Source organism: Pelodiscus sinensis, chromosome 2 (assembly GCF_052426305.1).
Source record: "Pelodiscus sinensis isolate ZL-2025 chromosome 2, ASM5242630v1, whole genome shotgun sequence".
Lineage (NCBI taxonomy): Eukaryota > Metazoa > Chordata > Testudines > Trionychidae > Pelodiscus > Pelodiscus sinensis.
This window is the reverse complement of record NC_143053.1, coordinates 93,906,330-93,918,211: the sequence shown is the minus strand read 5'-3', so window position 1 is coordinate 93,918,211 and position 11,882 is coordinate 93,906,330. Positions and strand designations below refer to the sequence as shown.

General features: G+C 43.7%; 1 protein-coding gene across 2 annotated transcripts in view; it reads left to right on the top strand.

Annotated features, from left to right (window-relative positions):
• The first annotated feature begins 2,145 nt into the window (after positions 1-2,145).
• The window catches only part of TMX3 (thioredoxin related transmembrane protein 3), a 54,394-nt gene continuing 44,657 nt past the window's right edge, over positions 2,146-11,882 (top strand). The window contains exons 1-4 of one of the 2 annotated variants that reach the window (XM_075921034.2): positions 2,146-2,293; positions 2,813-2,867; positions 7,551-7,590; positions 10,514-10,637. In XM_075921034.2, coding sequence (XP_075777149.1) covers positions 2,251-2,293; positions 2,813-2,867; positions 7,551-7,590; positions 10,514-10,637 — 262 coding nt within the window. In that variant the 5' untranslated portion in view covers positions 2,146-2,250. Of the gene's footprint in view, positions 2,294-2,812; positions 2,868-2,933; positions 4,313-7,550; positions 7,591-10,513; positions 10,638-11,882 lie in introns of those variants that run through there. The other variant, XM_075921035.2, reaches the window with a different exon arrangement.

Genomic DNA, 11,882 nt, shown 5'->3' with positions numbered 1-11,882 from the left:
AAACTTTTTCTTGCATAAGAACTGTTTGTTTAACTAATAACTAAATACATACATATACAACTCTGGCTATGTTTAAACTACTCTTTGGATTTGTGCCTGACTCATTAGGATGAAGGAAGCCACATGGTATGTCCTGTATGCCTGTGCGTTCCAAGTTACATATCTACTTTTGAGAACTTCCTGAGAAGGAAAAGTTTGCCAGGATGCAATTCCCAGCTGGACTGTGAAGCTCTAGACTTGAGAGGAGAAGTTGCAGGCCAATGAACATAGAAAACATGCAGTCAAAGGAAGACATTAGATAGTAAAAAATACTAAATGACTGGCAATTGATGATTTTGAGGTAAGATTTGAGTTATATATTGACCTTGGTATGTGACTGGTTCTTTGGGATTAGAAGAACCCTTTGATTGGTGAAACTGGTTTTAAATAACCACTCATTGTTAAATTAGTGGGATTTTTTGTTATGATGCAAGGACTGGAATATATAAGGAGGCTGCTTTTTAGACTTGTTCTTACTCAGTGTAGTGAGACAATTTACTTTTGTTGCTGGGTTGGTATATCTCATGAGAAAATAAGCACCAGTTTTGGGGTGTGTCTGCCTTATTTTAAAGCATCTTGTCCTGAATTTTGTACTGTGACCCACTAAGGCACAGTGGCAGGTTGATTTACACTAACAACTTATGGAAATGTATCTGCATCACTCAAGAGTGCAAAAAATCCCCATCACTCTGTAACACAATTATAGGAATCTAACTCCTGGTGTAGATAGTACTACATCAAATAGAAAGTGTCTTCCATCCACTGTCTTTTGGTGTAGGTGGAATACCTATCTATATTGATGGAGGAAGCAATCCTGTAGACATAGGCAGAATCTCAAGCATTACAGCTGTAAGTACAGAAACTCTGTGAGACAGGAACTGTTACAGCAGTTCGCAAACTTCATTGATCCATGACCCCTTTCAAGAACAAAAAATACTAGATACCTGAGGACTTCATTCCCAGGCAATGGGGCTGAAGCCACAGTCTTAGCCCCGCCACTTGGGCGGCGGGGTTGAAATCATTGCCTCAGAACTTGAGCTCTGGCCACCAGAACATGTGAGACTTGGGCAGGGTTGGGTGATAACGGTGGCGGTTCACTAGGGTTACCCTCTGGTGGGCCACTGCTGCTATATTTACCTGCACCTCTGCAGGTACAGGTAATTTCAGCACCCATTGGCCAGGAACAGTGGTCGATGGCCAAGAAGAGCTGTCATCCCCTAGAACCTGTAGAGGCGCAAGTAAATATGGTGGTGTGGGGGCCCACCAGGGGCTAACTCTGGCAGATCTGATCCAGCCCATAGGCCACTGTTTCCTCACTGCTGAACTAGGGCTTTCACCCTGGGCCAGAATATGTCTAAAACCATCTTTGGTGACTCCATTATGACATCTATCTTGAGAACCCTTGTGCTGCAGCGTCCCCATTTTGCTGGAGTGCACTTTGCCCTGTGACATCGAGTGGCATTCCTCTGTCAGACAGAAATATTCCTTCTGCCTTCTCCTCTCGGTCTACCCATCAGGGCTTCTGACATATTTTGTTTTTAAATCCATCTCAATGAAAAGTATTAACTAACACCAACTCTTCTGCACTGCAGTGTCTCAAACGAAACCATCCCAGACGGGGGGCCGCGGGGGTGGAAAAGCGCTGCAACAACGTAGAGAGCGGGAGGGTTGAGAGGCGGTGAACCAACATCTAATTTGTGTCCAGAAAGGACTGCGAGCCAGAGAGCGCAGCAGCGCCCCGCCGGCCCAGCACCTAGGGCAGTGAGACCGCAGAGCGTGTGGGGGGCTCTGGCTCCCCGCGCAGCGCAATGCAAGAAGGGAGAGTCCAGGCAGCTCGGGCCAGGCATGCTCTGGTGCTTTGCGAGCACGGGCCGGGGCTGCGCTGCAGCAGGCGGGCCCGCGTCAGCAGCCTGCGGGTTGCGCGAGGCGGTGCTAAGCCAGCGCGGGGGGGGGGGGGAATCTCCGCTGGGCCCAGAGCAGCCGCCTGCCAGTGAGACAGAAGGGCGGGGCGCGCGCGTTGGGACTGACAGGCTCCGAGGGGGCGTGGCCTGAGGGTCTGCCCTCCTCCTCCTCTGTCCATGCCCCCGGCCGCCCCTCCACCCCAGTTCTCTCTGCGCATGCGCGGAGGTGAGGCCCGTGTTGTCAGGGCGCCGCGTGCCGTTTCCCCCGCCGGCCGGAAGTTGGGCTGCCTTTCCCAGTTCTCCTGTCAACATGGCCGCGGCGAGCGGGCGGTGCCGGCTCCTCTGGGCAGCGGGTAACCCCGGGGAAGCGCCCTGGCGGGGGAGGGGCGCGGCGCGGCGCGCGCGGAGTGGAACGGGGGGGCGGCTCGTGCCGGGACGGGGGGGGGGGAGGCTGTGGAGACTCGTGTGGGGGCGGGAGCAGAAGGCAGCGGGGTCTTTGCGGGCGCGGGTGCTAGGAAAGGGGGCTGGGCAGGAGGCTTGGGGGGGGGGGGGTGAGAGTCGTTGCCCCAGAGCTGCGGGCGGGAAGGCTGAGGCATGAAAGGGGAGAGGATCGGGTTGGGGGTGAGACGGGGAAAGACCCTCCCAGTGAAAGTGGCCGGACCCGGCATGAGGCAGAGCAGTTTGGCTACGTTTTCTAGACTCTTGTTTTCCCAAGTGGGGGGCACGTTCCGGGTCCCTGCAGCACTTGCCTATGGAGAAGCCGGTTGGAGGGGACACCAGTGGCAATGAATTAATCAGAGTGAATGTCATTACCCTGTTTTGCCACCTAAACTCCTGCTTTTCCCCTCTCTCCCCGCCCTCTGTCCTGACAGCTGCTGCACTTGTCTTGGCTTTAGATGCAGCTTTTGTGGAAGATCTAGATGACTCGTAAGTACTCCTATTTTATTGTCACGTGAAATGTTGCCTAGGTATTACTTTGTTTTCATGGAGGTGCTGCTCTTTTGTTGCTTTGGTGCTCTGTGGTATTACCAAGTGGAAAATGCTGAATAAGTCTTGTTTGTTTATTCAGTAGCAACTATGAAATGCATGAACGAAAAGGTTGTGGTTTGTATAACTACTTTTGTCATAACTAGTATGAAGTTGAAGCACAGTGAGCATGGCTTAATTTTGCAATGGCTGTTTATTGTTTTGTGAGGCTATGATTAGGGATCTCTATTTTGGAAGGCTGAAGGAAAACAGGATAAATAGACCCAGATTAAATATGCTCTTTTCTTCCAAAGCTTCTGACTATAGCAGTACATTTAAATCTATTCAGAGGTTGGAGTGTGAAGAATCAGATTTTCATAACTAGGAGATGTTTCACAAAAGTTCTCCGAAGGAACTACTGCTTGGTGTTTATGTTTTTAGCAGAAGTTTTCAACAGTATCTGCAAGCTTATACTAACTTGTGAAAATATCTGGATTTGAAAGTGTTGACACTTTCTATCTCAGTGCCCTTGGAAACTTAATTTAATAAGCAGTTAGTTGTCCAAACATGTATGCTATGGTTCTTCATTAAACAAGTGCTGGGATCGGGTCACAAATGTATGCCATATCTTCTTATAATAACTGGATGGTATGAAGACTAAACTTTTTTAGTTCATCAAAAATCCAGCAGCAGTACTAGTACATATACAACCAGGGTTTATGAAAGTAGAATATGGGGAAAACTTTGCATTGTTTTTATTATTTGAATTAAAATAGTTCATAGAGGTTCTATTGTGGTACCGTGGCATTATACAAACACCTAGTAAGAAATTATCCTTATCTCAAAGAGCTTACAACCTAGTTGTGAGAGAGAAAAAGAATGGTAGGGGAAACAGGTGAAATGACTTGTCTGACATCACACAATAGGCTAGTGCTACAGGTCTGAATAGAAACTAGATTCTAAAGTCTGGTCTTTTAGATTACTTTACTTCAGTGTACTAGTACTTCAGAAAGGGGTATCTGCTGATAAACTAGTTAATTGGAAATGGAAGTATTTTGTATTCAGTTATCAAGTACATGTGGCCTAAAATAAGCATCTATAGGAAGTTATCAAACCATGAATGTCAGTAATGTCCATTTCCCCAATTCCTGTTATCTTAAATTGTCTATCATATCTATTTATTGGGTGACTGTTGATGGATAAATTACCAGAGCTGTAGCACATACTATTTTTTCTGCTTGATTTAAATCCAGATGTCCTATGTTGGATATTATGGAATTTTGGTTGGATATTATGGAATTATTCAGGTCACTATATAATGCTATGTTGATACTTACGTGATCCAGAAAATACCATATCATACAGTACAAGGTTTATCTGGCATGTCGTGGGAATGGGAGATGCTGGTAAGTATATAAAAAAAAAAAAAAGGAGGGGCGGGGTAATTAAGAGAGAGGAAGTTTGGATGTGGGAGGAGTTTTGGGGCAGGAAGTTGGATTCAGGAAGGTTTTGGGGATGCCTGATATAATATCTAGGCTGTGCTGATATAATATCTAGACATCTTGGGTGTCTCCCTGCTGTTTTTAGTGGAGGTACAGCCAGATGGCCCTGCACACACACTGCCTCTTCCCTTAGGCGTTGCCCCTGCTGCTCCCATTGGCTGGCTAATGGAATCTGCAGAATCAGCACTTGGGGTGCGGACAATGCAGAGAGCCCCCATGGATGTTCCTCCACCTAGAAGCATTGATTACAGGCAAATGGGAGCTATGAGGACAATACCTGTGGGCGGAGGGAGTGCCCAGACCTGATTGGCCATACTTCTGCCTAGGAGCAGCAGAGACTATAACCACTTGAGGGGAGCCACCCGAAATGAGTGTTTCCCTAATCCAGCACCCCAAATGCCCTTTTGCTCCCAAACTCCCTCTTTAAAGCTCCACAGATTCTCCCCACAGATCCTCCCGCCCACCAAAATGCTAATTTAAATAGTAATTTGGTTGTGAATGTTCTCCCTGCGCTTACATTTGGTTTACTGTGTTTCAGGAACAATTTTATGTAGATGATTCATAATTAAGGCTTTTTAAAAAGTTTGAAATTTTTTTTTTTAAATTGGGTTAAAATAATATTTTCTTTTGCCTAATTTAAGCACTCTGTACTTGTTTTATTTACTAGGGCTTTATAAGGTTTAATAATGGAAGTGACTGTCAATACTACTAATGTTAAAATACTAATGTTTAAAAGTTACTTCCTGCTACAGAGAATACACACTATTTCACAGGAATTTAGTTTAATACAAGTAAAAATATGAATTTTAAATACCTGCTATGATTCTACATAGGAGTCTGTGAATTTTATTTTCAAATTTCATATACATTTATGACAAATATCTTCAGTAAGGGGCAATTTAAAGATTTTTTTTCTTAAAAATTTAAATCAAATTAAGTCTTTAATGTGAAACTGACAAAGGTAAGAATATAAAATTTCAGCTCTTATACTTTGCCAGTTCATCTCTTAGTAAAAAGAACATTTAAATTTGGTTCAAAATTTAATTTTGTGTAAAGATTTGTAGAACTTGATTTGACATTCTTGTTTAGGTTCCATTGGTACCCGTTCTTTCTAAACAAACACTTCCCATCAGATAGTGTAACATTAAGGGCTTGAATAAGAAACTGACATGTCTGTGTTCAGGCATAAGGTGGGTGAGGCAATTCCTTTTTTGGACCAGCTTCTTTTGGGGTGAGAGAAAAGGTTTAGAACTTACACAGAGTTCTTCAGATCAACCTGAGAGAATCGGGGGGGGGAGGGGGGGAATGTAAAATGGCATAAATAGTGCTAATAATAACACAGGTTAAGATTTATACTATATTTTTGAAGTTCTTTGTCCCTTTAGCCTCTTATGAATATTATTGAGTACGTAAAGAAATAATTGTGAGAATAGCAGTTTAAAAATCCGAAGGGGAAATTAAATTTGCTTATTGCATTGCATTCTGTTCCTGTCCACTTGCTTGAATTTTTTTGGATTGCTATAAGCTAGTCATATCTTTGACTATGTGCATTAATATTCCATATGAAGTAGATGTAAAATGCTTTGATTGCATGAAATAAAATATGCTGTAAAAAATGTGTACCTGCTTTGGAGAGGACATGAAATTCTGTGATTACAAATTGAGAATATATTCTAATTGCAAACGGAAGCTGGGATCATCATCAGTGTTTAAGATTTCATAATTAGAAATCGTATTTTGGTGCATAAGGGAAAATAGAATATATCTAGATCTTTCATTAGCTCTGCAGTGCAAACAATAGTAAAATTGTTTTTTAGTAAAATGAAAAGAGCCTGCATGTGTGGCTTAAAAAACCCTGCAACATTTTGTATAGCTGTTTCACCATATTTCAGATAGCTTTTCTGCAGTCAGCATCTTTGTTTGGTTCATGTTTGGTACTTTCAGTGAACTATCTGAACAGGTGTATTAAATTTCCCCAACTCCCTCCAGACATGCGAGCATGCAGGAAGGAAGTGTGCGATGCAGGAATGTGTTACATTTACTAGATCCAAAGGTTATTAGTTCCTCACTATAATAAATTGTAGTTAAGTACAAAAATAACTTCCTAGTAAGTGATCTCATTGTCATCTAATTGCAATGACAAGAAAAATAGGCTTGTAAATACATATAAAATTGATTCTGTTAGGTACCTCTTTAAACTTAATGACTTCATTGTAGTGTATATTTCATAAAGACCTTTCTGCGGTGCTGTTCAAACTAGTCAGTTTATCTTGTCAGTCATTTCTCGAACATTAAATAAAAGCCAGAACATACAGATTAGTTCAAAAGATAGGTTAGTATGCTTCTGTCATCTGAAGAAGTAGGTTGTGCCCATGAAAGCTCATGATACCATCTACATGTTTTGTTCGCCTGTAAGGTTCTACTGGACTATTTGTTGTTTAAGTTTTTCCATATAGATAGTGAACAACACTAATCTTAACTTTGTATTCTTTGATAAATTCTTGATAAAGTAAATGTTGAGGTTGTGTTAAAATGACTACCTAGTTTCATATTGAAGTTATCTGCAAGATTTTTACAGTATTGAGCAAACTAATATAACAGTCACTCTGAGTTTGAAAACTAATTAGTAAATTAATCTAGGATGTTTTAGTGCACAAACTTAATGTAGGTTGTGTATGTTTCTTAACAAGCATAGTTGTATGGAAAAGAGGAATAGCTGAATTACATTTCTCCATAATACTACTTCAGATTAATTGTTGTAGGCTAAATGTACAGTGCAATAAAAGGTTATCTGACAGTGATTGAAAACAGTGCATTGTGCCAAAGAACTTGTTATATAGTGAAATCTGCCTATTGGCGAACCATTTTTTCCTATAATCATTTACTCTTAAATGGTCCTGAAATTATTTTTTATTGATGGCCATGGGTGTTGGTGGACTAATATTATACATTGCAGTGTGCAGTATATAAGGAATTTCAATAGGAAAAAAACTGATAAGCTTAGTATTCCTGCCATATTTATGCTTTGAGCTTTTCTTCCTTTAGTTTAAACCAGGCCCTATTTCCTCCTTCCTTCAGAAACAAATAGTATATTTGTGTGCTTGTGTATAGGCATGTTACATATTGTACTTTTCTTTTCTAGGTTTAAAGACAATCGTAAAGATGATATTTGGCTTGTAGATGTGAGTATGTGAGAAGCATTAAGGTTCACGCTTTGTTGAAACTTTACAGTTTTCTAATAGTTTAGTTAAAAAAAAATCTGTATATACTACACATTGTTATAAAGCTGCTACATAATTGAAAGGTTTTTCTGTATGGTGGTGAAAAATGAAGTGCTGTGTTCCAGTGTGTAGGAAAATAATGTGTATACTACACAAGCTATTTTTCTATATTGTACAGGGTAATCCAGGAATTGACCTGCTTGCATTAAGCACTTAGTGCTTTACATTGCATTAATCAAGTCATTTGGAACTATATTTAAGAGGAAAATAACTACCCCATAGCTCTATGTACTCATGCATGTACTTCAGATTTTAGCTCTTGTATCATGGTCCTTGTTCAAAATCCTTTTTTTTACAATACAATATATTTGGAAATGTTATGTTCAGTATTCTCTAGTTCTAAGAGTAGGTATAAAACATAAAGTTGAATTTAAGGTTTGTGCAATCTAAATACTGCCGCAGAGTATGTATAGCAACATTTCTTAAACTGCGTTCCATAGCACACCAGTGTGCCACAAGGCAGTCAGAGGAGTGCTGTGGAGAAAACAGAAATAATTCTGCTCTGCCACCCCCTGCAGTGCCCGTAGACAGTGGCTGCTCCCCCTCCCATCCCAGTCCGCATGACGGCCTCTGCCCCATGGGGCCTCCACTGCCGCGCAGCCTCCTCTTCCTCCAAGTATGCAGGTGGCAGCTTTTACAGCAGCCGCTGCTGTTGGGAGTGGGAGGGGTGGCTAGAGCTGAGAAGCTGCTCCTGGACCTCAGCCTTTTTAAAACTTCCATCTGTAGGGAGCCTGGCTCAGGCTCTGCCATGCCCCTCCCCTGAATCCTGTCTGTGGCATGTTTGGGCTCTGCGGCCTCCTATGCACTGCTGCTCTCTCTCTCCTGCACCCACTCCCCAGCCTGCTGAGGAAGTGGCAGAGTTTAATCTGGCGGGGATGGTCGAGGTTCCTACTGTCTTCTCTGCTCCCCTCCCATCCCCCCCAGTCCGCCAGCGGGAAGCCTGTCCTGGTGCTGCAGCTTTGCTGGGTTCCCCGCTGCATGGGCGGGGTGGGTGGGGGGGAAACTGAGCTCCCCATCCCACCCCGAGGAACAAGAACATGCTCCCTGGAGGCTTTCCCTGCTGCAGCAGGGTGCCAAGCCAGGTAAGCGTCCCCCCCTCATGCCCAGACCCTGCACCGAAACCCCCCTCATTCCCCTGCCATGACCCCACATTCCCAGCTTGCTCTGACACCCTGCCCCAATTCTCCCTCTGCACCCTCCCTGCCCCAAAATCCCTCCTCTACACTCACTCCTGGTCCAATGGGTTTTTTGTTTTGCTTGACACATTTTCCCTGGGGGCTGTTTTTTTTTTTTTCTCTCTCTCTCGACAAAAAAATCCTTGGTCTTCCCCATAAAAAAAAAATTGGTGTTCCTCAGTCTTAGAAAGTTTAAGAAACACTGGTGTATAGTATCTTCTGCATAAATTACTTCCACAAAGGCAAAAGCTATGCTGTTTTTCAACTTGAAAGTTTATTTCCTGGGCCTGTGATTATTCAGTACTGAAGTCTTAGGTAGATAGGCAGATAGAAGGAATTCACCCAGCTGCATCCTGGCTCTGAAGGAAATAGGAGATGCTTTACACTATATGGTGAGATATATGAACTTCATGCTCAAGAGCAAAGCGTTAAGGCACAACTCTGGGTCAGCCATTCCCACCCAGCTGCATTTCAAAGCTCGCACAAGTTGGGGGCAGTGCTCTAAAAAGGGAGCAGAGCAATTCAGAGGGAGCAAACAGAGGTCTGCACTGAGGGGAAAATAACATGTATGCAAACTCACAGAGGAGAGGCAGGTGATTGAGTTTGCAGGTCAGATACTTCATTGTAGTGAATAGCTCAGGAAACAAAAGGAGACTGGGTAGGAAGTGGTCCAACAACTTAACACTCCAGCTCTTAAATGTAGCTGCCCACCACTGGGTTTTTGACTAGAGCCTGGTGTAGAAGTGAGCCTGGGCTCCCCTTCCACTCCGAGAGCACATTATCATTCCAGAAGTCTTCACCTAGTTGAGACGCCTTCTGGGAAAGGCCTTGACTATTTAAGGACACAAACTCAATAAAGTTTCTGTGCTAAAGGGAAGGACTTGAAACCATTGGGGGATAGAGACATGGAAGGACTGGAATGGTCTTTCAAAGGGTAGGTGCTCTGCCAAATTCCCACATAACTATTTGACAGCACTGTTGGTAATTGTTCAGTTGCTACACACTATCAAATGCAAATATTATAAGATTAATGTTTATAGTTACCAGATACTTGTTCACTTACATTTGACTCCCTATTTCCTTTGAAAATCTGAAGTCCTGGGGGCTGTTGGTGATCTGCTTCTTGTTTTGAGACTTCCATCAAATAGATAGGCCTCTCTAGTAGGTAGTTGCGATGGCAAACACATTAAACGTCTTTATAGAAGTTCAGATTCCTTTATACAGATACCAGTCTAGTCACCCATTGAACACTATATCCAGATGAGGCAATTTGCCCCTCTTGGTACACTTTTTTAGACAATAGATTGTCAAGTCTGCTCCTGTGCTATGACTTTACATAGACAGAAGCACTGAAGATAAATAACTTGTAGGTCTTGTCCTAAAAAAGTAATCTTAAATAGCCTTCAAGACAGGAATTGCTGTTAATACAGCATCTGGAAATACTCATTTTGGATCCATTCCTACACTATTGAATCAGGAAAGATGAGTTTACTAATAAAACTGGAGTAGAGAATTTGAGGAAGCCCTAATAAGGAGAGGATTATTTAATTGGCAATGTGTATTGATTTTCAAAATGTGCGGACTGATGGTTTATATTTATAGAGTTCATTGTTTCTATATAATGCCACACTTGTGACTTGTTCTCGCAGTTCTATGCACCTTGGTGTGGCCATTGTAAGAAATTGGAGCCGGTGTGGAATGAAGTTGGTATGGAGATAAGAAGCAGTGGGTCTCCGGTAAAAGTTGGGAAGATGGATGCAACATCTTATTCTAGTAAGTATATGTTGTGTAGGTATAGTTTTGTTGTAAGCTAGTTTTGCATATGAAGCAACCAGTAGGATTACTATTACAAAATACTATTTCCTGTAAACAAATGCACTTGTCTTGAAGACTATGCTAGCTAAGTGTGTCAGTAATAACTAAGATATGGATGTGTAATATCTCACTTTAGTGACTTTCCCATGCTTCTGTGGTTTACCTCTTCAATCCAAGCCTCAAATCCTTGTACATGTAAAACAAATAGGAAGAGAGGTGTTTTTGTCTAACCTTTATTTTATAACTTTTTCAGATGGAAATGTGACTATTTTTAAGTTAAAAATATTTGGTTGGTAGATTTTGTTCTGCAATAGTTCCTAAGAGCCCAAATCTTGACTGGATTCTGATGGGGCTATCATATTGATTGGTAGTGCTTTCGACTTATTACAAAGGAAGACATACTGTAAAATCGCAAGTATAATGCGCACCTATGTATAATGCGCACCTACCTTTTAAACATCAGAATTCTGGAATAAACTGAGCTCTTCTCTATAATACGCACCCCCATTATACTCGCGATTTTACTGTATATATAGGAAGGAAGGGGCCGCTCCCACCTGCAGGCTCCAGGGAAAAGCATGTGCAGCACCGGGGAGCCTGCAACGGTGTTTGAAACTTGCTCCCTGCCCAGCTCCTCGTGCGCCACACTGAGCTCACGCCTGCTGTGGGGCCCCTCCCTCCCCGCCCTCCCACCCAGCGGCCCCTCCCGCCGGCTCCTCACCTTGTTTGGGAGCCTGGCTGAGCTCGCGCTTGCCACGGGGGCACTCTGCCCAGCTGCCGGCCAGCCGCGCTGAGCTCGCGCCTGCCGCAGGGGCCCCCTGCTCAACTGCTGGCGCACCAAGCTGAGCTCGCGCCTGCCGCGGGGACCCCCTGGCCAACTGCTGGCGTGAGCTCAGCTGACCGGGGGGCCCCGGCGGCAGGCGCGAGCTCAGCTGGCCAGGGGGCCCCGGCGGCAGGCGCGAGCTCAGCTGCCCAGTGGGCCCCCGCGGCAAGCGTGAGCTCAGCCAGGCTCCCAGACAAGGTGAGGACTGGCGGGCAGGGCAGCTGAGCTCTCACCTGCCAAGGGGGTCCCCGCTCAGCTGCCTGTGCGACACGCTTTGTCCAGGAACGTGGCAGGGACACATGGTACCGCCTATGTATAGTGCGCACCCCAGTTTTAACCCTTAAAAACCAGGAAAAAAACGTATGCATTATACTCGTGAT